This window comes from Theropithecus gelada, chromosome 7b (genome assembly GCF_003255815.1).
Source record: "Theropithecus gelada isolate Dixy chromosome 7b, Tgel_1.0, whole genome shotgun sequence".
Lineage (NCBI taxonomy): Eukaryota > Metazoa > Chordata > Mammalia > Primates > Cercopithecidae > Theropithecus > Theropithecus gelada.
The window spans coordinates 30742652-30763593 of record NC_037675.1 but is presented as its reverse complement, the minus strand read 5'-3'; the positions used below and the strand labels follow the sequence as shown (position 1 = coordinate 30763593).

The 20942-nt window shown below is 37.7% G+C and overlaps 1 protein-coding gene across 3 annotated transcripts in view; it reads left to right on the top strand.

The window, feature by feature from the left end:
- The window catches only part of PRKD1 (protein kinase D1), a 365049-nt gene that overhangs the window by 193796 nt on the left and 150311 nt on the right, over positions 1–20942 (top strand). For all 3 annotated transcript variants that reach the window (XM_025392896.1, XM_025392895.1, XM_025392897.1), the window contains exon 2: positions 11254–11392. In XM_025392896.1, the coding sequence (XP_025248681.1) occupies positions 11254–11392 (139 nt within the window). The remainder of the gene's footprint in view (positions 1–11253; positions 11393–20942) is intronic.

Below are 20942 nucleotides of genomic sequence, written 5' to 3'. Positions count from 1 at the left end.
AAACCTCAGTAGTTCAACCAAGAGTCTAAAGTGTAAGTTGCCACTAGGAGAGATAGCAAAGCCCTATCTTCGATGGTGGTTTTTAATTATTGTATGATAGAACATCATTTTCTGCCTACTTTGGCAGGGAGTGGTAGTGGTGGTTGGGAATTGGCATAAGTGGAGGAGGGAGGGAAAAAGGTGGAAGAAAGAGAGGGAAAAGGAAAGTCTTTTTTCTGGTTTCTGTTTGTTAAGATTACATTCAGAAACTAGACACATAGCTATGTGGTCACAGTGTGGAATTCTTTTTCATTGCTCCTCCTTTTGAGGATATAAAATCACTAAATAAAAGCCTGTACCCAAACTTGAAGACATTTCAGAAATATGTCTCCAAATAATACTGGATTATTCACTTTCTCTTTACTTCCTTTTATTTATACTTTAAAACATGGTTTCTAAGTAGAACTCTAGTGGTAATGCTATTGGTGGGCTTAAACCATCCCATACATTTTTATTGTTGCAGCTATATTGCTACATACTTGATAACCACCCAGTTTGGTAAGTATTTGTTGTCTTTTCATTGATATACTTAAATCTCTATGATCTGGTGTTAGATGACTTTTTTAAAAATTGAAAGGGTGATTAAAAAGGGGATGGTTTTATTTCCTGGGCAGAAGTTAATACAAGTTTATGACTGCTCTCTTGGTTCTCTCAAATGATCCAGTAGACCTCAGGATCTACCGCTTTCAGAACAACTTTGGACTGTCCCTTACAGCTGAATGCTAGAACCACTCCACCAAGGGAATTAAGAGACATTTTCACCCAAATTTTTAGGCACTCTTGTTAAAACAGTTGATCACACAATGTATCCTTATCGTCTACCTACTCCTGGGACACAACGCTTAAGGAGTGTTTCGGCTATATTAGAAAGTGAAAATGCCTTTTAAATTTCTTTGCTCATTAAGGGGGAGCAGTCATGTCACTAATTATTGTGGAAAGGAAGAGTTCTTGGAAAATGACTTGAGAATCATATTTAATGAGAAGGTTGCAATATTCAGCTGCTTGATGTATTCCATTATTGACCAGAATAATTTAATTTCAGGACTTTTATTGAATTCTCACCTTTTAACAAAAGTAAACTGGTAGAGTATTTTCATTTCCTAATTGGGCCATGTCTCTCTTTCCCTTTTTTTCCACTTGACTGAGTCATGGATTAATTTGTTTCTTGTATTGCTTTCCTTTTGTGATTGGCCCAACTATGGAAAAGCACCCTTTGTTCCTTAGGTTTCCCGTTGGCCAGGTCACATTTCAGCTACTCATTAAAACATGTATTTACTCTACTCTGGAGCACATTGTCTGGCCAACCATGAATTTATAGTGAAATGTAACAGTAAATTGTGCTCTGTGGTCAAAAACGCCAAATGATACACACAGCAGCATAAAGGTTTCCAGCATAGGGTAGAATTAAAGAGCTTAGGACCAGTGCCTGGATTGTTGGCCATATTTTCACAGTGGCCAGTTTTGTTAGATTCAAACTTGGAGAGAGCTTGAAATCACTTGTCTCAGATGTTTGCACTCACAACCACAAAGCCTCTGAGAAACACAGAACTGATCTTGTAATAAGTGCCTGCTGAGTTTCCAAGCCTGTGAGCCTTTCTGAAAGCCTGTTTAGTTTAATGAGGGTTTTCAGATTTCAAAGCTCACACACCTTCACATAAAAACAGATGATTATGACCAAATTAGGGAATGTTGTTCTCTGAGTGTGTTCCCCCAATATGTTCTCTTTTCAGTTGTCAGGCATTGTTTTAGTACACTTTTCGCCTTCCAGACATCATTTTAAAGTACGATTTTGCTAAGTTTTATTGTATATAGTTTCTATTTAGGCAGAATGTTATGTTCAATAAAACAGATGTTTCTCTTAACAGTTAAAGACCAATAGGCGTATTTTTATCCAATAATAAAAGGAACAATCTAAAAAAATGTAAACCTTCAGCTTCTGCTACCGTGAGAACTGTCCTAAGAGGCTAGGCCTCCACGTTCACATGTGTAGCCTACTTCATAGGGCTTTACAACCTGTTTCTGTATGGCTTGAAGGGAAAGAGCCATGTCTATGAAACAGATGGATATAGGAGACAGAATATTCATACTTTAGTCATTTTGCAGGTTACCTTTATGATCACTTATAACACTATCTTCACTGAAAAATATAGTGTTTAAATGATAACTTTAGTATGTGCAGCATATTTTGGTATTATTCTACCTAATTTTTTTAATGTCTTCTCAGCCACCCTTAGAAAGAAACATAATAATAATTAGGATTTGAGGCATTCAAGCCTTACTTGGACACCAAATTATTTATTACATTGTAACCATCGTTTTACAAAGAAGCACCACACAACATGTGAGGTTCAAATGTCAGCAGTACAGAAACAGAGAGAAATGGAATATGGAGGGGTCCTTGAAGAAAGCAAGAGGCATGTGAATGAGACCAGACTGCACTGGAATGGTGCTGAGCTGGTAGAACCCTTGCCTCCTAAGCCTCTTCAGTTTTCCCACCTCACTCTTGCATCACACAAGCAAATTGTGTGATGAATTAGAAATCATCACATTAACACATGAGTTAGAAATCTCTATAAAGAGCAATTATTCAGTTTGCTGTTTTCATCTTTCTCTCCAGCTATTATTTTCTTACACACCCCAGCCCAAACACTAAATCCCTTGAATTTTCTCTCTACTCTTTAAATCAGAATTAGCTACGCAAGGTTTGGGAAAGGGTATGGAAAGAGGATGTGTGTCTTAATTACAGTCCTGCATTTTAATAAGTATTTGTTTTCTAATCAGGGACAACCTTATAACTGTTAAAGTTCCACCCAGTGTAGCTCAAACTGGAGCCTGAGAGTTATATGATAATTCATACGTTTTGTATTTTTATTTCATTTTATTGCTTATCCTAAAAATGCACTCTTACCAATTATGGAGATTACCTTTTTCTTTCACTTTTCTTGTAAAATGCAGCTTACATAGAATTAAATAATCAAAATATTAAGTAGACAGTATTACTATTCTCCGTTTTAAAAGTGCATGAGCAGTAACTGGTTTGAGACATGCCCTCTTGCTCTAAACAAATAGGAAAACAATACAGAATTTATAAAATACTGCTTTAGACATTGGCCAACACACCGTACAGTAATGTGATCCCTCAGAAAAGGGAAACAAACAAGTAAGTACTGCAAACACCCGAGCTTCCTGCCTCGCAGCAGGACCAGAGTGTAGCATAGAAAGGGAGAACCCAAGCAGAGCCTAATTGTCTCGCTGCTTAAAGATGACAGAGATAAGAGCTCAGGGAGGCCAAGCCAACAGGATTTTGGGGGAATAATAATGGAAAGGTTGGACTTACACAAACAAAGAGCTCCAGAAATCTGTGTAAGGATCTGGTTTATTATTTGACTGAACAGAAATCTGTGTATGCATAGGGTGGAACTCTAAAGCAGGAGAAAGAGCAGTTGTTGGTAATCTGTGAAATGACCTCTTCCTAGGGCTCTCGTAGGGCTGAGAGGCATTTGAGTTTCTATCAAGAAAATAGGAGAAAGTTCACTAAACACTTGGGAGAATATTTAGAGATATTCAAAGAGTCGTTAGTACTAGGAATAAACTCCCCACAACAAAGACTGCTATAGAGCTGTCCTAACAAAGCTTAAAAATAGGCCTTGAAAGGATAAAACTGATCTGCAATTAACTTAATGTTCTGCCAAGACAAATATCAATATCCATTAAAAGAAGACAACAAAGTCCAACTGCTCATATTAATTTATAATATCTGGCATCTAACTTACACATACAAAAAAGCAGGAGGCTGGGCACAGTGGCTCACACCTGTAATCCCAGCACTTTGGGAGGTCAAGGCAGGCGGATCACAAGGTCAGGAGTTTGAGACTAGCTTGAAGAGACCAGCCTGGCCAGTATGGTGAAACCCCTCTCTACTAAAAATACAAAAATTAGCCAGGTGTGTGGCGGGCACCTGTAATTCCAGTTATTCGGGAGGCCGAGGCAGGAGAATTGCTTGAACCTGGGAGGTGGAGGTTGCAGTGAGCCAAGATCGCGCCATTGCACTCCAGCCTGAGCAACAGAGCTAGACTCCGACTCAAAAACAACAACAACAACAACAACAACAAAACAACAACAACAACAAAAGCAGGAAAATATGACTCAAAACCAGAATATAAACAGTTAATGGAAACAGACCAGAAACGGTAAAGGTGATAGACCTGATGGAAAAATAAATCAAGGATTTAAATGAAAATATGAACATACTAAGGAGAGAATGGAACACATATAAAAGAACCAAACACAACTTTTAGAACTGAAAAACATAGTTATATGATAAGTTTACTGGGTATATATGATTAGGCTCTGTGTCCCCACCCAAATCTCATCTTGAATTGTGATCCCCATAATCCCCACGTGTCAAGGGATTACCGGGTGGAGGTAATTTAATCATGGGGGCAGTTTCTCCCATGCTGTTCTCATGATAGTGAGTGAGTTCTTATGAGATCTGATGATTTTATAAGGGTTCTTTCCCTTCACTCAGCGCTTCTTCTTCCTGCCACCTTGTGAAGAAGGTGTCTTGCCTTCCCCTTCACCTTTGCCATGATTGTAAATTTCCTGAGGCCTCCCAAGCCATGCTGAACTGAGTCAATTAAACCTCTTTTCTTTAGAAATTAACCAGCCTCAGGTATTTCTTTATAGCAGTGTGAGAACCGACTAACACTATATATTTAAATGGCAGATTAGACATTATAGTAGAAAATATCAGCAAACTGGCTGGGCATGGTGGCTCACGCCTGTAGTCCCAGCACTTTGGGAGGCCAAGGTGGGCAGATCATGAGGCCAGGAGATTGAGACCATCCTGGCTAACATAGTGAAAACCGGTCTCTACTAAAAATACGAAAAATTAGCTGGGCGTGGTGGCAGATGCCTGTAGTCCCAGCTACTTGGAAAGCTGAGGCAGCAGAATGGCATGAACCTAGGAGACGGAGCTTGCAGTGAGCCAAGATTGCGCCACTGCACTACAGCCTGGGTGACAGAGTGATATTCTGTCTCAAAGAAAAGAAAAGAAAAGAAAATATCAGTGAACGCATAGCAATAGAAATAATCCAAACTGAACCCCCCTTAAAGACAAAAACAATGGTGAAAATTTTCTAAATGTCATGAAATGTATAAATCTATAGATTAAAGCACAGTGAACCTCAACCAAGATAAACTGAAAAAAACCAAAAAAACAAACAAAAAAAAACACTTAAAGGCACATCACTATCAAATTGTTTAAAGTCATTGATGAAGATTAAAACTGTAAACTAATTAGGGAAGAAAAAACATTGCATACAGGGGAACAGATAACGCACACTTCTCATCAGAAATAATTCAAAGCAGGAGACAAGGGAATTACATTTTAAAGAGCTAAAAACATTAACATACAACTCTATATACAACAAAAATAGCTTTCCAAAAAAAGATGAGATAAAAACTTTCAGAGAGAAAATCTGAGAAAAGTGTTTGCCATCCAGCTTATATGAAATACTAAAGAAAATTCATCAGATTGAAGAAAATGATACCATGTGAAAACCTGGATCTATACAAATCCATAAAGAGTGAGACAGAAATAGTAAAATGAGATACTTTTTTATTTTAAGAATTATTTTAAAGGTAATTAATTATTTAAAGCAAAAATACCATTCTATTTTGGTTTTTTTTTTTTAACATTTGTGTATGTAAAAGACAGAAAAATAACATAAAGGAAGGAAGAGGAGAAATGAAAATATACAGTTTTAAGGTCATTGTATTGTATGTGAAATAGGATAATTATCCAAGGAAGTACAACTGGGTAATAAACCAGGAGAGAAGATAAAAAGAAGTAAAGTACCAACAAATAATATCAAATAATATAGAAAAGGAAAAAAAGTAACAACAAAAAAACAGATGTAACAAACAGAAAAAAATTGGTAAGATAGTATCCTTAATTGCATATACATTAAAATATAAACGATAGAAACAAGTTAAAAGGTAAAGATTGTTGGCTGGGTGCCATGGCTCATGCCTGTAATCCCAGCACTTTGGGAGGCAAAGGTGAATGGATCACCCGAGGTCAGGAGTTCAAGACCAGCCTGGCCATCATGGTGAAACCCCATCTCTTCTAAAAATACAAAAATTAGCCGGGCGTATTGTGCTTGCCTGCAATCCCAGCTGCTCGGGAGGCAGAGACAGGAGAATCACTTGAACCCAGGAGTTGGAGGTTGCTGTGAGCCAAGATTGCACCATTGCACTCCAGCCTGGGCAACAGAGTGAGACTTGGTCTCAAAAAAAAAAAAGGTAGAGATTGTCAGACTGCACAAAAAGATGAGGGAGACACATATATATATGTTGTGTACAACAACTTTATAAAGACACAGGGATTAAAAGAATGACAACACAGTGCCATGGAAACATTAATTCTTAGAAGTTTAAAATGGTTATATGTTCATGAAGGACAATAAATAATGCCAGATATAAAGAGGGACACCACATATTATGAAACGGATAAATTATTCAAGAAAATGTACCAAGTTTCATGTTTATACACCTAAGAGCAGAACTTCAGAATACTTAAAGCAAATAATAGAATTGAAAGGAAAAAGAGAAAAAAAAATCTACAAGTATATGTGAAGACATCAATATTTGTCATTAATTTGTGGAACAAACAGAAAATTATTAAGCAAATAGAAAATCTGAAAAACTATCAATCAACTTAATCTAATTGATATTTATAGAACTTGCCACCCAACAACAACAGAATACACATTATTTCCAAATGCACATAGAATATTCACCAAGTTTGACCTCCTGGGCCATAAAACATCTTAGGAAATGTAAAAGTGTCAGATTTATGCAAAATAGGATTTGGACCTTAGCAGAATTAAATGAAGAATTAAGAACATAAAGATATCTGGAAAAATCTCTTGAGTATTTGGAAATTACACAACACTCTTCTGAATAACCCATGGGTTAAAGAGAAATTCACAAGGGAATTTAGACTACATATATTTAAAATTAATTGTTTTAGTTGACAAAACTTATGTATATTTACCATATGCAACATCGTGTTTTGAACTGTGTATACATTGTGGAATGGCTACATCAAAGTAGTTAACATATACATACCTCACATACTTACTTTTTTTGTGGTAAGTACACTTACATTTTTCTACTCTCTTAGTGACTTTCGAAAAATACAATATAGTGTTATTATCTATAGTCACCTCATTATACAATAGATATCTTGAACTTATTCCTCCTAACTTAAATGTTAAATCCTTTTACCAACATCACTGAGCATTTCTCACCCACCGTTTAGCCCCGGTAACCACTATTCTACTCTCTGCTTTTATGCATTCAGGTTTTTTAGATTCCACATATGGTAGTTGTTTTTATGTGCCTGGCTTATTTCACTTAGCATATTATTCTCCAGGTTTAATCATGTCCCAAATGTTAATATTTCTTTCTGAGGTTGAGTGGTATTCCATTCTGTATCAATACACCACATTTTCTTTATATATGTATTCATTGATGGATACTAAAGTTGATTCCATATCTTGGCTATTGTGAATAATGCTGCAGTGAACATGGGAATGCAGTTTTCTCTTTGAGATCTTCATTTCAATTCTTCCAGATATTCCTTATGGATACCCAGAAGTCAGATTGCTGGATCATATGGTAGTTATATGTTTAGTTGTTTGAAGAACCTCCATACTGTTTTTATAGTAGCTGTACTTATTTACATTCCCCAGAGTGTACAGGGTTCTCTTTTCTCCATATTTTCATCAATACTTGTTATCTGTTCATTTTGTTTTTATAGTAGCCATTTTAACAGGGTTGAGGTAATATTGTGTTTTTAATTTGCACTTCTCTGATTGGTGATGCTGAGCAATTTTTTCATATACCTGTTGTCCATTTGTATATCTTCTTTTGAGAAATGTCTATTTTTATATACCTATTGGCTATTAGTACATCTTCTTTTGAGACATGTCTATTCAGATCTTTTGCCTATTTCTTAATTGGATTATTTGTTTTCTTGCCATTGGGTTGTTCCACAGATGATCTCATCACTCTGTTGATTGTTTCCTTTGCTGTGCAGAGGGTTTTTAGTTTGATGTCTTAACATTTGTCTATATTTGCTTTTTATTTGTTTGTGCTTTTGAGGTCATATAAAAAAAATCATTGCCCATACCGATGTCATGGAGTTGTTGCCACATCTTCTAGTAATTTTACAGTTTTAGGTCTTATCTTTATGTCTGTAATCTATTTTGAGTTTATTTTTATATATGATGTGATAGAAAATATTTTGAACTGAAAGAAAATGAGACATAGCTTTATCAAAATTTGTGAAATATTGCTGAAATATTTATTGCATTAAATGGTCATATTAGAACTAAGTCTCAAATGTCTCAAATCAATAATACAAGCTTCCACTATAAGAATCTAGGAGGAAAAGAACAAATTAAAGTTAAGTTAAAGAATGGAAATAACAAAGATAGGAAAAGAAACCCATGAAACTAAGTATAGAAAAATAAGAGAGAAATTCCATGAAACAAAAGCTGGTTCATTACAGCTTTCGAAAAATTGATAAGATTGACAAATTTCTTGCCAGACCAAACAAAAAAGAAAGGATATAAAAATTAATGAAGAGATATCACTACAAACTAGATAGTCATTAAAAGGGTAGTAAGGGAATCACATGAATAACTTTATGCCAATAAATTTGACAACTTGGATGACATGCATAGTTTTCTGAAAAGAAACAAACTGCCAAAAGTCACTTAAGAGGAAATTGAAGTCTGAAGTGTACTACACAGATATTGAATATGAAGTTTTAAGCCCTCAGCAAAGGAAAATCCAAGCTTACACGGCTGCAGCAGAGAATTCTACCAAATGTTTACGGAAGATATAATACCAAGTCCTTACAAATCTTCCAGAATATGCAAAAAAAAAAAAAAAGAACCTCAATCCATATATTTTGCCCTATTCAAAACCTACCTCAAAGTAGATCATAGACTCAAATGTAAAATTTTAAATAATGCAATTTGTAGAATAAAATATAGGAGAAAATCTGTGTTATATTTGGTTATGCAAAGATGTCTTAGCAAAAGCATGGTCTATAAAGAAATACATGATAGAGTGGGCTTTTTATAAATTCACAACTTTTTGTAGAAATCAACAAAGCATTTCTAAAATGTATATGGAAATTCAGTGGTCGTATATCCAAAACAATTTTGAAAAGGAAAAAACATTGGAAGGCTCTCACTACCTGAATTGCAGGCTTAGGATAAAGCTACAATAATAAATAAAATGTGGTGTTATATTTATTAAAGATAGACATATAGCTCAAACATGAATTTATTATATGACCCAATAATGCTGCTTCTGGGTATTTACCCACAAGAAACGGAAACATGTGCCCACTGAAACACTTGTACATAATATTAATTGCATTTTTATTTGTAATAGCTGCAAACTGGAAAAAAAGACTACAATGTCCATCTGTGAGTGAACAGATAAACAATTATGGTAGATCCATTTAATGAAATACTAATACATAATAAAAGGAGAAAGAACTCAAATGTATGTATGAATCTCAAAAACTTTATAATAAGCAAAAACAGCCAGCCAGAAAAGAGTACATATAACCTATTGTATAATTTCATTTACATGAAATTCTATGCCAGACAAGGTAAACTAGGGTGACAGAAAGTAGATCTGTGCCTGAGGTTAAGATTGTGGGTTGCATAGATTGCAATAAAAGTTTTGGGGGTTGATGAAAATGTCTCCTGGCTTGATTGTGATTTTGGTTATATGGGTAGTTATATTTGTCAAAACTCATAGATTCGTCCACTTATATCAATTTATTTCATGTAATTTATTCTTCAATGAAGTTGATTTTTTAAATGGTACGTGAGGTATCCATTGTTTTTTAAAGTGGAGAAGATGTTATTTTTATTTTCCCTTTGTTTCCTTGTGCTCTAATAGTATTATTGGAGATATTTCTTTTAAAAAAAAGTGAACTAAGTTTTTATTCTTTTAATTAGCACACTGGAAGCAGTGACATCATTTCAGCTGTTGTGTTTTTTTAGGGAAGTTAACTTTACTAAGTGACATGCAGAAATAGTTTTAAGCCTGGTCATCAGCACTGACTCCTAAGAGCAATAAGATGTTCTCATTATATTTATTTTTAGTTCATACAAAATGATTCATGTGAATTTAACCCCTAATTCTAAGACTAAGAAAAAGAAAGAGAGGTTTATAATGTATTGTTTTTATCTCCAGAAGGTATTAGATTCTGGACATTTCTCCCCGACAGTAGCTTCTTAAAGTCCACCTATATTGACATAAGTGTCAGATCTGTCATCAATTCCAGGATGAAGAAAGATAATTTTCTTTTTCCCTGAGTTTGCATCTTTTCCCACTGCATTACAAATGTCAATTTATGGCAGAAATAGCATTCTTAATAATTGCGTGAAAAAGTCATTACAAGAAAAGGGCCCTTTTCACATAATGAATTAGCCTAGGTTGTTTGCTTTAACAAAAACCCTCCATGCTGTGCAGATGGACCTTCTCTTACACTGCTCATGAGATTGTGGATTGACAGATTGCATGAAAACGGAATGGAATGGAATGCAGTAGGGGCAGCAGAAGGGAGAGTTGGGTTGCCTCCCCTGGTCTCCTGATCAAAGGACCTAGATAATGCTACTGCTCACATACAGAATATGTTTAGATTTATTGAGTCATCTCTTATTTTTGAATATGCCAAAACAGACAGACCCAGTTTTTTGCAAACAAATTGCCATTATTATGTGTAATAGAATTGGAATGAAGCGACTCCCATTTTTTGTTATTGGATTGCTCTAAATCACGTGAAGGTGTACACCTCTTCCCACCTATATTTCTTAACCACTTTACTGCCAGAACTTATTTTAATCTTATCTCATATTCTCTTGTTTTCTTGCTCTCTAATTAGAAAACCACTTGACCATTCCTGCCCCCATGATCTATGTGATTTCTTTCCTTCTGATTTGGAGTCTTCCCAATGTCAACTCTACCATTTATTTATTTTTTAATTAAAAAAATTTTAATGATCTAGATTCTTTGAACTTTTCTAATTAGCTTGTATTTGTGCCCTGAAATATTTAAAACAAAATATTTGAAAAGATTTTGACATTTACACTCTCATGGTATTTGTATTTGCAGTTCCCTGAATGTGGTTTCTATGGAATGTATGATAAGATCCTGCTTTTTCGTCATGACCCTACCTCTGAAAACATCCTTCAGCTGGTGAGAACGGCCAGTGATATCCAGGAAGGCGATCTTATTGAAGTGGTCTTGTCAGGTAGTATACTTTTATACTTTTTCTTTATCCGTAGATTAGAAGTTGTATTTGAAGAATTCTTGGGCATATGTTTTTAAGACAACATAAAACGCATATCTCAAACTCAGCTCCAAGAGGAGATGTTGGAGCTCTGTCCACGTGAAAAAGGGAAACAAAAGATTTCCCTTTAATTGGCTGTGTCCATACCCAGTACTGCTCCAATCACGTCTCTTGACTTAACGTTTCCTCCCAGCCCCCTCTCAACTTCTGGCAACGTACAGATGGCGTCATTCAGCACCTTGAATCATTTGGACAGCAGCAAAAGCAAACAAGAAACTCACCAACAGTGAAGCTAAATTAGCTGTCAGGGCTGCAAATGTACAGAGTGTGTGGAAGCCAAGAAGTAACACCAGGGCTAAGAAGCCATTGACTTACTAAGGTCAAAAGTCCAGTAGCTGTGAGGTAAGCCAAGACCAAGGAGGAAGCCAGAGCCCAGGAGTTAGAGCAGGTCAGGTCATGCCATGTGATGCTAGTTAACTCAGTCCCTGAGAAATGGCTACATTTGCCTCTGCTCACATTTGTATTTCTTGTTTAGGATTTAGCAGTTAGTAATAGGACTGTGCCTATCCAAACAGAAAAAAAAAAGGATGTATTTAACTTTCTTAAAAAGCACCAGAGAACAACAGCTAGAGTGGAGATCCTTGCAATGATACTCAATGCAATGATAATGTGTCCAAATTTTTATTGTTAATTTTTGTTAAAAAGATAATAATTATTGAGAAACTTGGATTGACTTGCTCTTTTCTCCTCTCCTGACTTCTTTGCTTACCATCTCTTTGAATAAAGGAAGTCCAGTAGCATTACAGAGCCTCAACTTTATTTCCTCAAGTTCCTCAACTTGTTCAGAGCCCAGTAATTGGATGTACTGATTATAATTCAATTTATCTTTGTTTTATTCACTTTGCTTTGATTCAGTCTAGTTATCTTTTTATCTTTATTGGTTGCCTACCGTTGTGTGAGATCCTGGGATTGCCACAATTTCATTGTGTAGATGGATCCTATAAAACAACTTTTATGCAAGATAAAAGTAATTATTTTTCTATTGTCTATAGGGTTGCCAGTTGTTAAATAAACAAACTAAAAAAGCAAAAGCTTTGATGGTTTTTTATTAATTTTTTTTGAAGAAGTCACTTGCTTTGTCTGAGTTTTCCTTTTTCCTTTCCTTTGGCTCTTTTGACATTTGCTTACTGCACCTGACCTCTCAAAACTACAGACTAGACATGTTGTTTTCTAAGTTTCCTGTTTCTGAACACTAAATTAATTATTCAGGGAAATCATGCACTGGATCAGTTCTTGCCATAATTCATATTAAACTCATAGCTAGGCTGCTTTGTAAATAATGTAATATGTTTTATGAATCCTTTTGCCTTATGTCAATGTCCAGAAATATATGAGGATTTTTAAAATTGCATTTCTAAATATAATGTATTATTCTTTCCATTTTACTTTTGTTATCAAGCACTTTAGAGTAGTAGCAGACAGATTGAATGCAACCTGTGTGTGGGTGTATTTATGTAGGAGAGGACTGCCTATTTGCATATTATCCCAGCCTTAATGAGCCAGACCTGCTGTTCCCTTGTGTTGACCTGATATAGCCCTCTAGAATTCCCTTGCTGCATGAGAACAGCTTTCTGCTTTTCCTCTCCCATCTTTGCAAATTGAGAACTTCATTGTGCATATGCCCCACCTCCCCTGCCATCTACCCTTTATGTTCCATCTCTCCTGTTTTCCTGGCCACAGTTGTTGACAGGGCATTTAAGAGCAGCCCGTTTCCTTACCTGCTTTCCCAGCACCAGATTCCAGAATGGCTCCCTTACTCTTACCAGCTATTTTGCTGGTATTTAAAAGGAGCTATTCTGTAACAGTTTAATTCTAGTTTTGAATGACATAGTGCCATTTTCTCAATGTCATTGACCCTTTAAATTATTCAATTATGTATATCAATTGCACACACACACAATTACGTTTAGATCGCCTGCGCTTTCCCATGACTATCGGCAACAGTGTTCTCCCAGCTCCTCTCCCATTCTATTGCTTAACGTTGTGATTTGCTCAATAAGTGTTTATGTTTACAATAGTTTTTTTTAAACCATTCCACCGCCCTGTATTACAACTCTGTTTCTTACCCATATCTCTTATCTCTTTTCCCTTAGCCTTTTTAGGCCCTGAGTCTATTGTGATCAAATGCCTGATGTTCCTTTCTTTTCCCCAGTCTTTATGTCTTCCTTGCATCCTGACTCTCCTGAAGGTGATATCCCATTTCCAAGAGGCTTTGCCTCTTATTTTCCTCCACTCTTAGTCGAGGAGTTGAGTGATATGGCCCTCTTCTGATTTCCCATTGCCATTTAATTATTTATGTCATCTTTGCAGTGAAGTGATTTATTTTCCTTGAAGACTCATTTCCACTTAAGTATGGCAATAATCGGTGTCAGATTTCTAATCTTACTTTCCATTTTAAATACCCATTCATCCTTGGTTTTGTTAACATTCATGTTTATGATTCCTCAGATTCCTTATTGCTTATTTTTGTTATCAGTCACCCATAGTACCATTCCTGACTTCACCAATAAGACAAGGCTCCAGCTTCAAAATCTCCACTTGGTAGCACTCCTCTTCTCCTACTCTAGCCTGTCCATCTTGTCCATCTCTACCAAGTACACATTCCTGTTCCCTGTCTTTTTCACTGTATTTTAATCATTAACTCCCTACCATTTTTTTTTAAAATTTATTTATTATTATTATACTTTAAGTTGTAGGGTACATGTGCATAACGTGCAGGTTTGTTACATATGTATACTTGTGCCATGTTGGTGTGCTGCACCCATCAACTCGTCATTTACATCAGGTATAACTCCCAATGCAATCCCTCCCCCCTCCCCCCTCCCCATGATAGGCCCCGGTGTGTGATGTTCCCCTTCCTGAGTCCAAGTAATCTCATTGTTCAGTTCCCACCTATGAGTGAGAACATGCGGTGTTTGGTTTTCTGTTCTTGTGATAGTTTGCTAAGAATGATGGTTTCCAGCTGCATCCATGTCCCTACAAAGGACGCAAACTCATCCTTTTTTATGGCTGCGTAGTATTCCATGGTGTATATGTGCCACATTTTCTTAATCCAATCTGTCACTGATGGACATTTGGGTTGATTCCAAGTCTTTGCTATTGTGAATAGTGCTGCAATAAACATACGTGTGCATGTGTCTTTATAGCAGCATAATTTATAATCCTTTGGGTATATACCCAGTAATGGGATGGCTGGGTCATATGGTACATCTAGTTCTAGATCCTTGAGGAATCGCCATACTGTTTTCCATAATGGTTGAACTAGTTTACAATCCCACCAACAGTGTAAAAGTGTTCCTATTTCTCCTCATCCTCTCCAGCACCTGTTGTTTCCTGACTTTTTAATGATCGCCATTCTAACTGGTGTGAGATGGTATCTCATTGTGGTTTTGATTTGCATTTCTCTGATGGCCAGTGATGATGAGCATTTTTTCATGTGTCTGTTGGCTGTATGAATGTCTTCTTTTGAGAAATGTCTGTTCATATCCTTTGCCCACTTTTTGATGGGGTTGTTTGTTTTTTTCTTGTAAATTTGTTTGAGTTCTTTGTAGGTTCTGGATATTAGCCCTTTGTCAGCTGAGTAGATTGCAAAAATTTTCTCCCATTCTGTAGGTTGCCTGTTCACTCTGATGGTAGTTTCTTTTGCTGTGCAGAAGCTCTTTAGTTTAATGAGATCCCATTTGTCAATTTTGGCTTTTGCTGCCGTTGCTTTTGGTGTTTTAGACATGAAGTCTTTGCCCATGCCTATGTCCTGAATGGTACTTCCTAGGTTTTCCTCTAGGATTTTTATGGTATTAGGTCTAACATTTAAGTCTCTAATCCATCTTGAATTAATTTTCGTATAAGGAGTAAGGAAAGGATCCAGTTTCAGCTTTCTACTTATGGCTAGCCAATTTTCCCAGCACCATTTATTAAATAGGGAATCCTTTCCCCATTTCTTGTTTCTCTCAGGTTTGTCAAAGATCAGATGGCTGTAGATGTGTGGTATTATTTCTGAGGACTCTGTTCTGTTCCATTGGTCTATATCTCTGTTTTGGTACCAGTACCATGCTGTTTTGGTTACTGTAGCCTTGTAGTATAGTTTGAAGTCAGGTAGCGTGATGCCTCCAGCTTTGTTCTTTTGACTTAGGATTGTCTTGGAGATGCGGGCTCTTTTTTGGTTCCACATGAACTTTAAAGCAGTTTTTTCCAATTCTGTGAAGAAACTTATTGGTAGCTTGATGGGGATGGCATTGAATCTATAAATTACCTTGGGCAGTATGGCCATTTTCACGATATTGATTCTTCCTATCCATGAGCATGGTATGTTCTTCCATTTGTTTGTGTCCTCTTTTATTTCACTGAGCAGTGGTTTGTAGTTCTCCTTGAAGAGGTCCTTTACATCCCTTGTAAGTTGGATTCCTAGGTATTTTATTCTCTTTGAAGCAATTGTGAATGGAAGTTCATTCATGATTTGGCTCTCTGTTTGTCTGTTATTGGTGTATAAGAATGCTTGTGATTTTTGCACATTAATTTTGTATCCTGAGACTTTGCTGAAGTTGCTTATCAGCTTAAGGAGATTTTGGGCTGAGACAATGGGGTTTTCTAAATATACAATCATGTCATCTGCAAAGAGGGACAATTTGACTTCTTCTTTTCCTAACTGAATACCCCTGATTTCTTTCTCTTGCCTAATTGCCCTAGCCAGAACTTCCAACACTATGTTGAATAGGAGTGGTGAGAGAGGGCATCCCTGTCTTGTGCCAGTTTTCAAAGGGAATTTTTCCAGTTTTTGCCCATTCAGTATGATATTGGCTGTGGGTTTGTCCTAAATAGCTCTGATTATTTTGAGGTACGTTCCATCAATACCGAATTTATTGAGCGTTTTTAGCATGAAGGGCTGTTGAATTTTGTCAAAAGCCTTTTCTGCATCTATTGAGATAATCATGTGGTTCTTGTCTTTGGTTCTGTTTATATGCTGGATTATGTTTATTGATTTGCGAATATTGAACCAGCCTTGCATCCCAGGGATGAAGCCCACTTGATCATGGTGGATAAGCTTTTTGATGTGTTGTTGAATCCGGTTTGCCAGTATTTTATTGAGGATTTTTGCATCGATGTTCATCAGGGATATTGGTCTAAAATTCTCTTTTTTTGTTGTGTCTCTGCCAGGCTTTGGTATCAGGATGATGTTGGCCTCATAAAATGAGTTGGGGAGGATTCCCTCTTTTTCTATTGATTGGAATAGTTTCAGAAGGAATGGTACCAACTCCTCCTTATACCTCTGGTAGAATTCAGCTGTGAATCCATCTGGTCCTGGACTTTTTTTGGTTGGTAGGCTATTAATTATTGCCTCAATTTCAGAGCCTGCTATTGGTCTATTCAGGGATTCAACTTCTTCCTGGTTTAGTCTTGGAAGAGTGTAAGTGTCCAGGAAATTATCCATTTCTTCTAGGTTTTCCAGTTTATTTGCGTAGAGGTGTTTATAGTATTCTCTGATGGTAGTTTGTATTTCTGTGGGGTCAGTGGTGATATCCCCTTTATCATTTTTAATTGCGTCGATTTGATTCTTCTCTCTTTTCTTCTTTATTAGTCTTGCTAGTGGTCTGTCAATTTTGTTGATCTTTTCAAAAAACCAACTCCTGGATTCATTGATTTTTTGGAGGGTTTTTTGTGTCTGTATCTCCTTCAGTTCTGCTCTGATCTTAGTTATTTCTTGCCTTCTGCTAGCTTTGGAATGTGTTTGCTCTTGCTTCTCTAGTTCTTTTAATTGCGATGTTAGAGTGTCAATTTTTGATCTTTCCTGCTTTCTCTTGTGGGCATTTAGTGCTATAAATTTCCCTCTACACACTGCTTTAAATGTGTCCCAGAGATTCTGGTATGTTGTATCTTTGTTCTCATTGGTTTCAAAGAACATCTTTATTTCTGCCTTCATTTCGTTATGTACCCAGTAATCATTCAGGAGCAGGTTGTTCAGTTTCCATGTAGTTGAGCGGTTTTGATTGAGTTTCTTAGTCCTGAGTTCTAGTTTGATTGCACTGTGGTCTGAGAGACAGTTTGTTATAATTTCTGTTCTTGTACATTTGCTGAGGAGTGCTTTACTTCCAATTATATGGTCAATTTTGGAGTAAGTACGATGTGGTGCTGAGAAGAATGTATATTCTGTTGATTTGGGGTGGAGAGTTCTATAGATGTCTATTAGGTCTGCTTGCTGCAGAGATGAGTTCAATTCCTGGATATCCTTGTTAACTTTCTGTCTCGTTGATCTGTCTAATGTTGACAGTGGAGTGTTGAAGTCTCCCATTATTATTGTATGGGAGTCTAAGTCTCTTTGTAAGTCTCTAAGGACTTGCTTTATGAATCTGGGTGCTCCTGTATTGGGTGCATATATATTTAGGATAGTTAGCTCTTCCTGTTGAATTGATCCCTTTACCATTATGTAATGGCCTTCTTTGTCTCTTTTGATCTTTGATGGTTTAAAGTCTGTTTTATCAGAGACTAGTATTGCAACCCCTGCTTTTTTTTGTTCTCCATTTGCTTGGTAAATCTTCCTCCATCCCTTTATTTTGAGCCTATGTATGTCTCTGCGTGTGAGATGGGTCTCCTGAATACAGCAGACTGATGGGTCTTGACTCTTTATCCAGTTTGCCAGTCTGCGTCTTTTCATTGGAGCATTTAGTCCATTTACATTTAAGGTTAAGATTGTTATGTGTGAACTTGATCCTGCCATTATGATATTAACTGGTTATTTTGCTCGTTAGTTGATGCAGTTTCTTCCTAGCCTCGATGGTCTTTACATTTTGGCATGTTTTTGCAATGGCTGGTACCGGTTGTTCCTTTCCATGTTGAGTGCTTCCTTCAGGGTCTCTTGTAAGGCAGGCCTAGTGGTGACAAAATCTCTAAGCATTTGCTTATCTGTAAAGGATTTTATTTCTCCTTCACTTATGAAACTTAGTTTGGCTGGATATGAAATTCTGGGTTTAAAATTCTTTTCTTTAAGAATGTTGAATATTGGCCCCCACTCTCTTCTGGCTTGTAGCGTTTCTGCCGAGAGATCTGCTGTGAGTCTGATGGGCTTCCCTTTGTGGGTAACCCGACCTTTCTCTCTGGCTGCCCTTAAGATTTTTTCCTTCATTTCAACTTTGGTGAATCTGGCAATTATGTGTCTTGGAGTTGCTCTTCTCGAGGAGTATCTTTGTGGCGTTCTCTGTATTTCCTGGATTTGAATGTTGGCCTGCCCTACTAGGTTGGGGAAGTTCTCCTGGATGATATCCTGAAGAGTGTTTTCCAACTTGGTTCCATTTTCCCCCTCACTTTCAGGCACCCCAATCAGACGTAGATTTGGTCTTTTTACATAATCCCATACTTCTTGCAGGCTTTGTTCATTTCTTTTTCTTCTTTTTTCTTTTGGTTTCTCTTCTCGCTTCATTTCATTCATTTGATCCTCAATCGCTGATACTCTTTCTTCCAGTTGATCGAGTCAGTTACTGAAGCTTGTGCATTTGTCACGTATTTCTCGTGTCATGGATTTTCATCTCTTTCATTTCGTTTATGACCTTCTCTGCATTAATTACTCTAGCCGTCAATTCTTCCACTTTTTTTTCAAGATTTTTAGTTTCTTTGCGCTGGGTACGTAATTCCTCCTTTAGCTCTGAGAAATTTGATGGACTGAAGCCTTCTTCTCTCATCTCGTCAAAGTCATTCTCCGTCCAGCTTTGATCCGTTGCTGGCGATGAGCTGCGCTCCTTTGCCGGGGGAGATGTGCTCTTAGTTTTTGAATTTCCAGCTTTTCTGCCCTGCTTTTTCCCCATCTTTGTGGTTTTATCTGCCTCTGGTCTTTGATGATGGTGATGTACTGATGGGGTTTTGGTGTAGGTGTCCTTCCTGTTTGATAGTTTTCCTTCTAACAGTCAGGACCCTCAGCTGTAGGTCTGTTGGAGATTGCTTGAGGTCCACTCCAGACCCTGTTTGCCTGGGTATCAGCAGCAGAGGCTGCAGAAGATAGAATATTTCTGAACAGCGAGTGTACCTGTCTGATTCTTGCTTTGGAAGCTTCCTCTCAGGGGTGTACTCCACCCTGTGAGGTGTGGGGTTTCAGACTGCCCCTAGTGGGGGATGTCTCCCAGTTAGGCTACTCAGGGGTCAGGGACCCACTTGAGCAGGCAGTCTGTCCCTTCTCAGATCTCAACCTCCGTGTTGGGAGATCCACTGCTCTCTTCAAAGCTGTCAGACAGAGTCGTTTGCGTCTGCAGAGCTTTCTGCTGCTTTTTTGTTGTTGTTGTTGTTGTGTAGCTGTGCCCTGTCCCCAGAGGTGGAGTCTACAGAGACAGGCAGGTTTCCTTGAGCTGCTGTGAGCTCCACCCAGTTGGAGCTTCCCAGCAGCTTTGTTTACCTACTTAAGCCTCAGCAATGGCGGGCGCCCCTCCCCCAGCCTCGCTGCTGCCTTGCCGGTAGATCACAGACTGCTGTGCTAGCAATGAGGGAGGCTCCGTGGGCGTGGGACCCTCCCGGCCAGGTGTGGGATATGATCTCCTGGTGTGCCTGTTTGCTTAAAGCGCAATATTGGGGTGGGAGTTACCCGATTTTCCAGGTGTTGTGTGTCTCAGTTCCCCTGGCTAGGAAAAGGGATTCCCTTCCCCCTTGCGCTTCCCAGGTGAGGCGATGCCTCGCCCTGCTTCAGCTCTGGCTGGTCGGGCTGCAGCAGCTGACCAGCACCGATCGTCTGGCACTCCTCAGTGAGATGAACCCAGTACCTCAGTTGAAAATGCAGAAATCACGGGTCTTCTGTGTCGCTCGCGCTGGGAGTTGGAGACTGGAGCTGTTCCTATTCGGCCATCTTGCTCCGCCCCTAACTCCCTACCATTTTTGACTATATTTTTCTATTTCTTTTTTCTCCACATAGCATGCGGCTTATTATATTCATGTCTTACACTACACTTTGATGAAGTTTCAGTGACCTTGTATACCTGGGCAGGGCCTGTAATACCTGTTAATAATCTGCATTACTTTACCACCCATTTTTGCCACTCTTTTCCTGAGCCACATAGGACACACAGTTCCCAGCCTACCTGAGTAAATGCAGATCCAACTTGCACCTGGCCTAACCATTGTTCAGCAATATTTTCCCTACCTCATCCTTTTGTTATCCATAGATGTGCAGTTCTCAATAAATATGTATGAGTTCACATATTAACTACTGGCTATGAGAATAAAGTTACTACATATACAACATTTTATAAAAATATCAATTTGTTGTAAAATATTGTTTATAGATATATCCTCAAAAATAAGCTGAACTTCAAGTCTTCTTGCTATGCATTCTTTTGGCCCACATAAGAGAAATTAGGGCCTATCAAGTGAGCAGCATTGTACCATGTTATAATTTGAGGCAAGGCAAGTGATAGCAGCAAGGACACTTCAGGCCATAGGTGCAGGGGAGCTTGGATTACATACTCATTCCTGACCCAGTCCC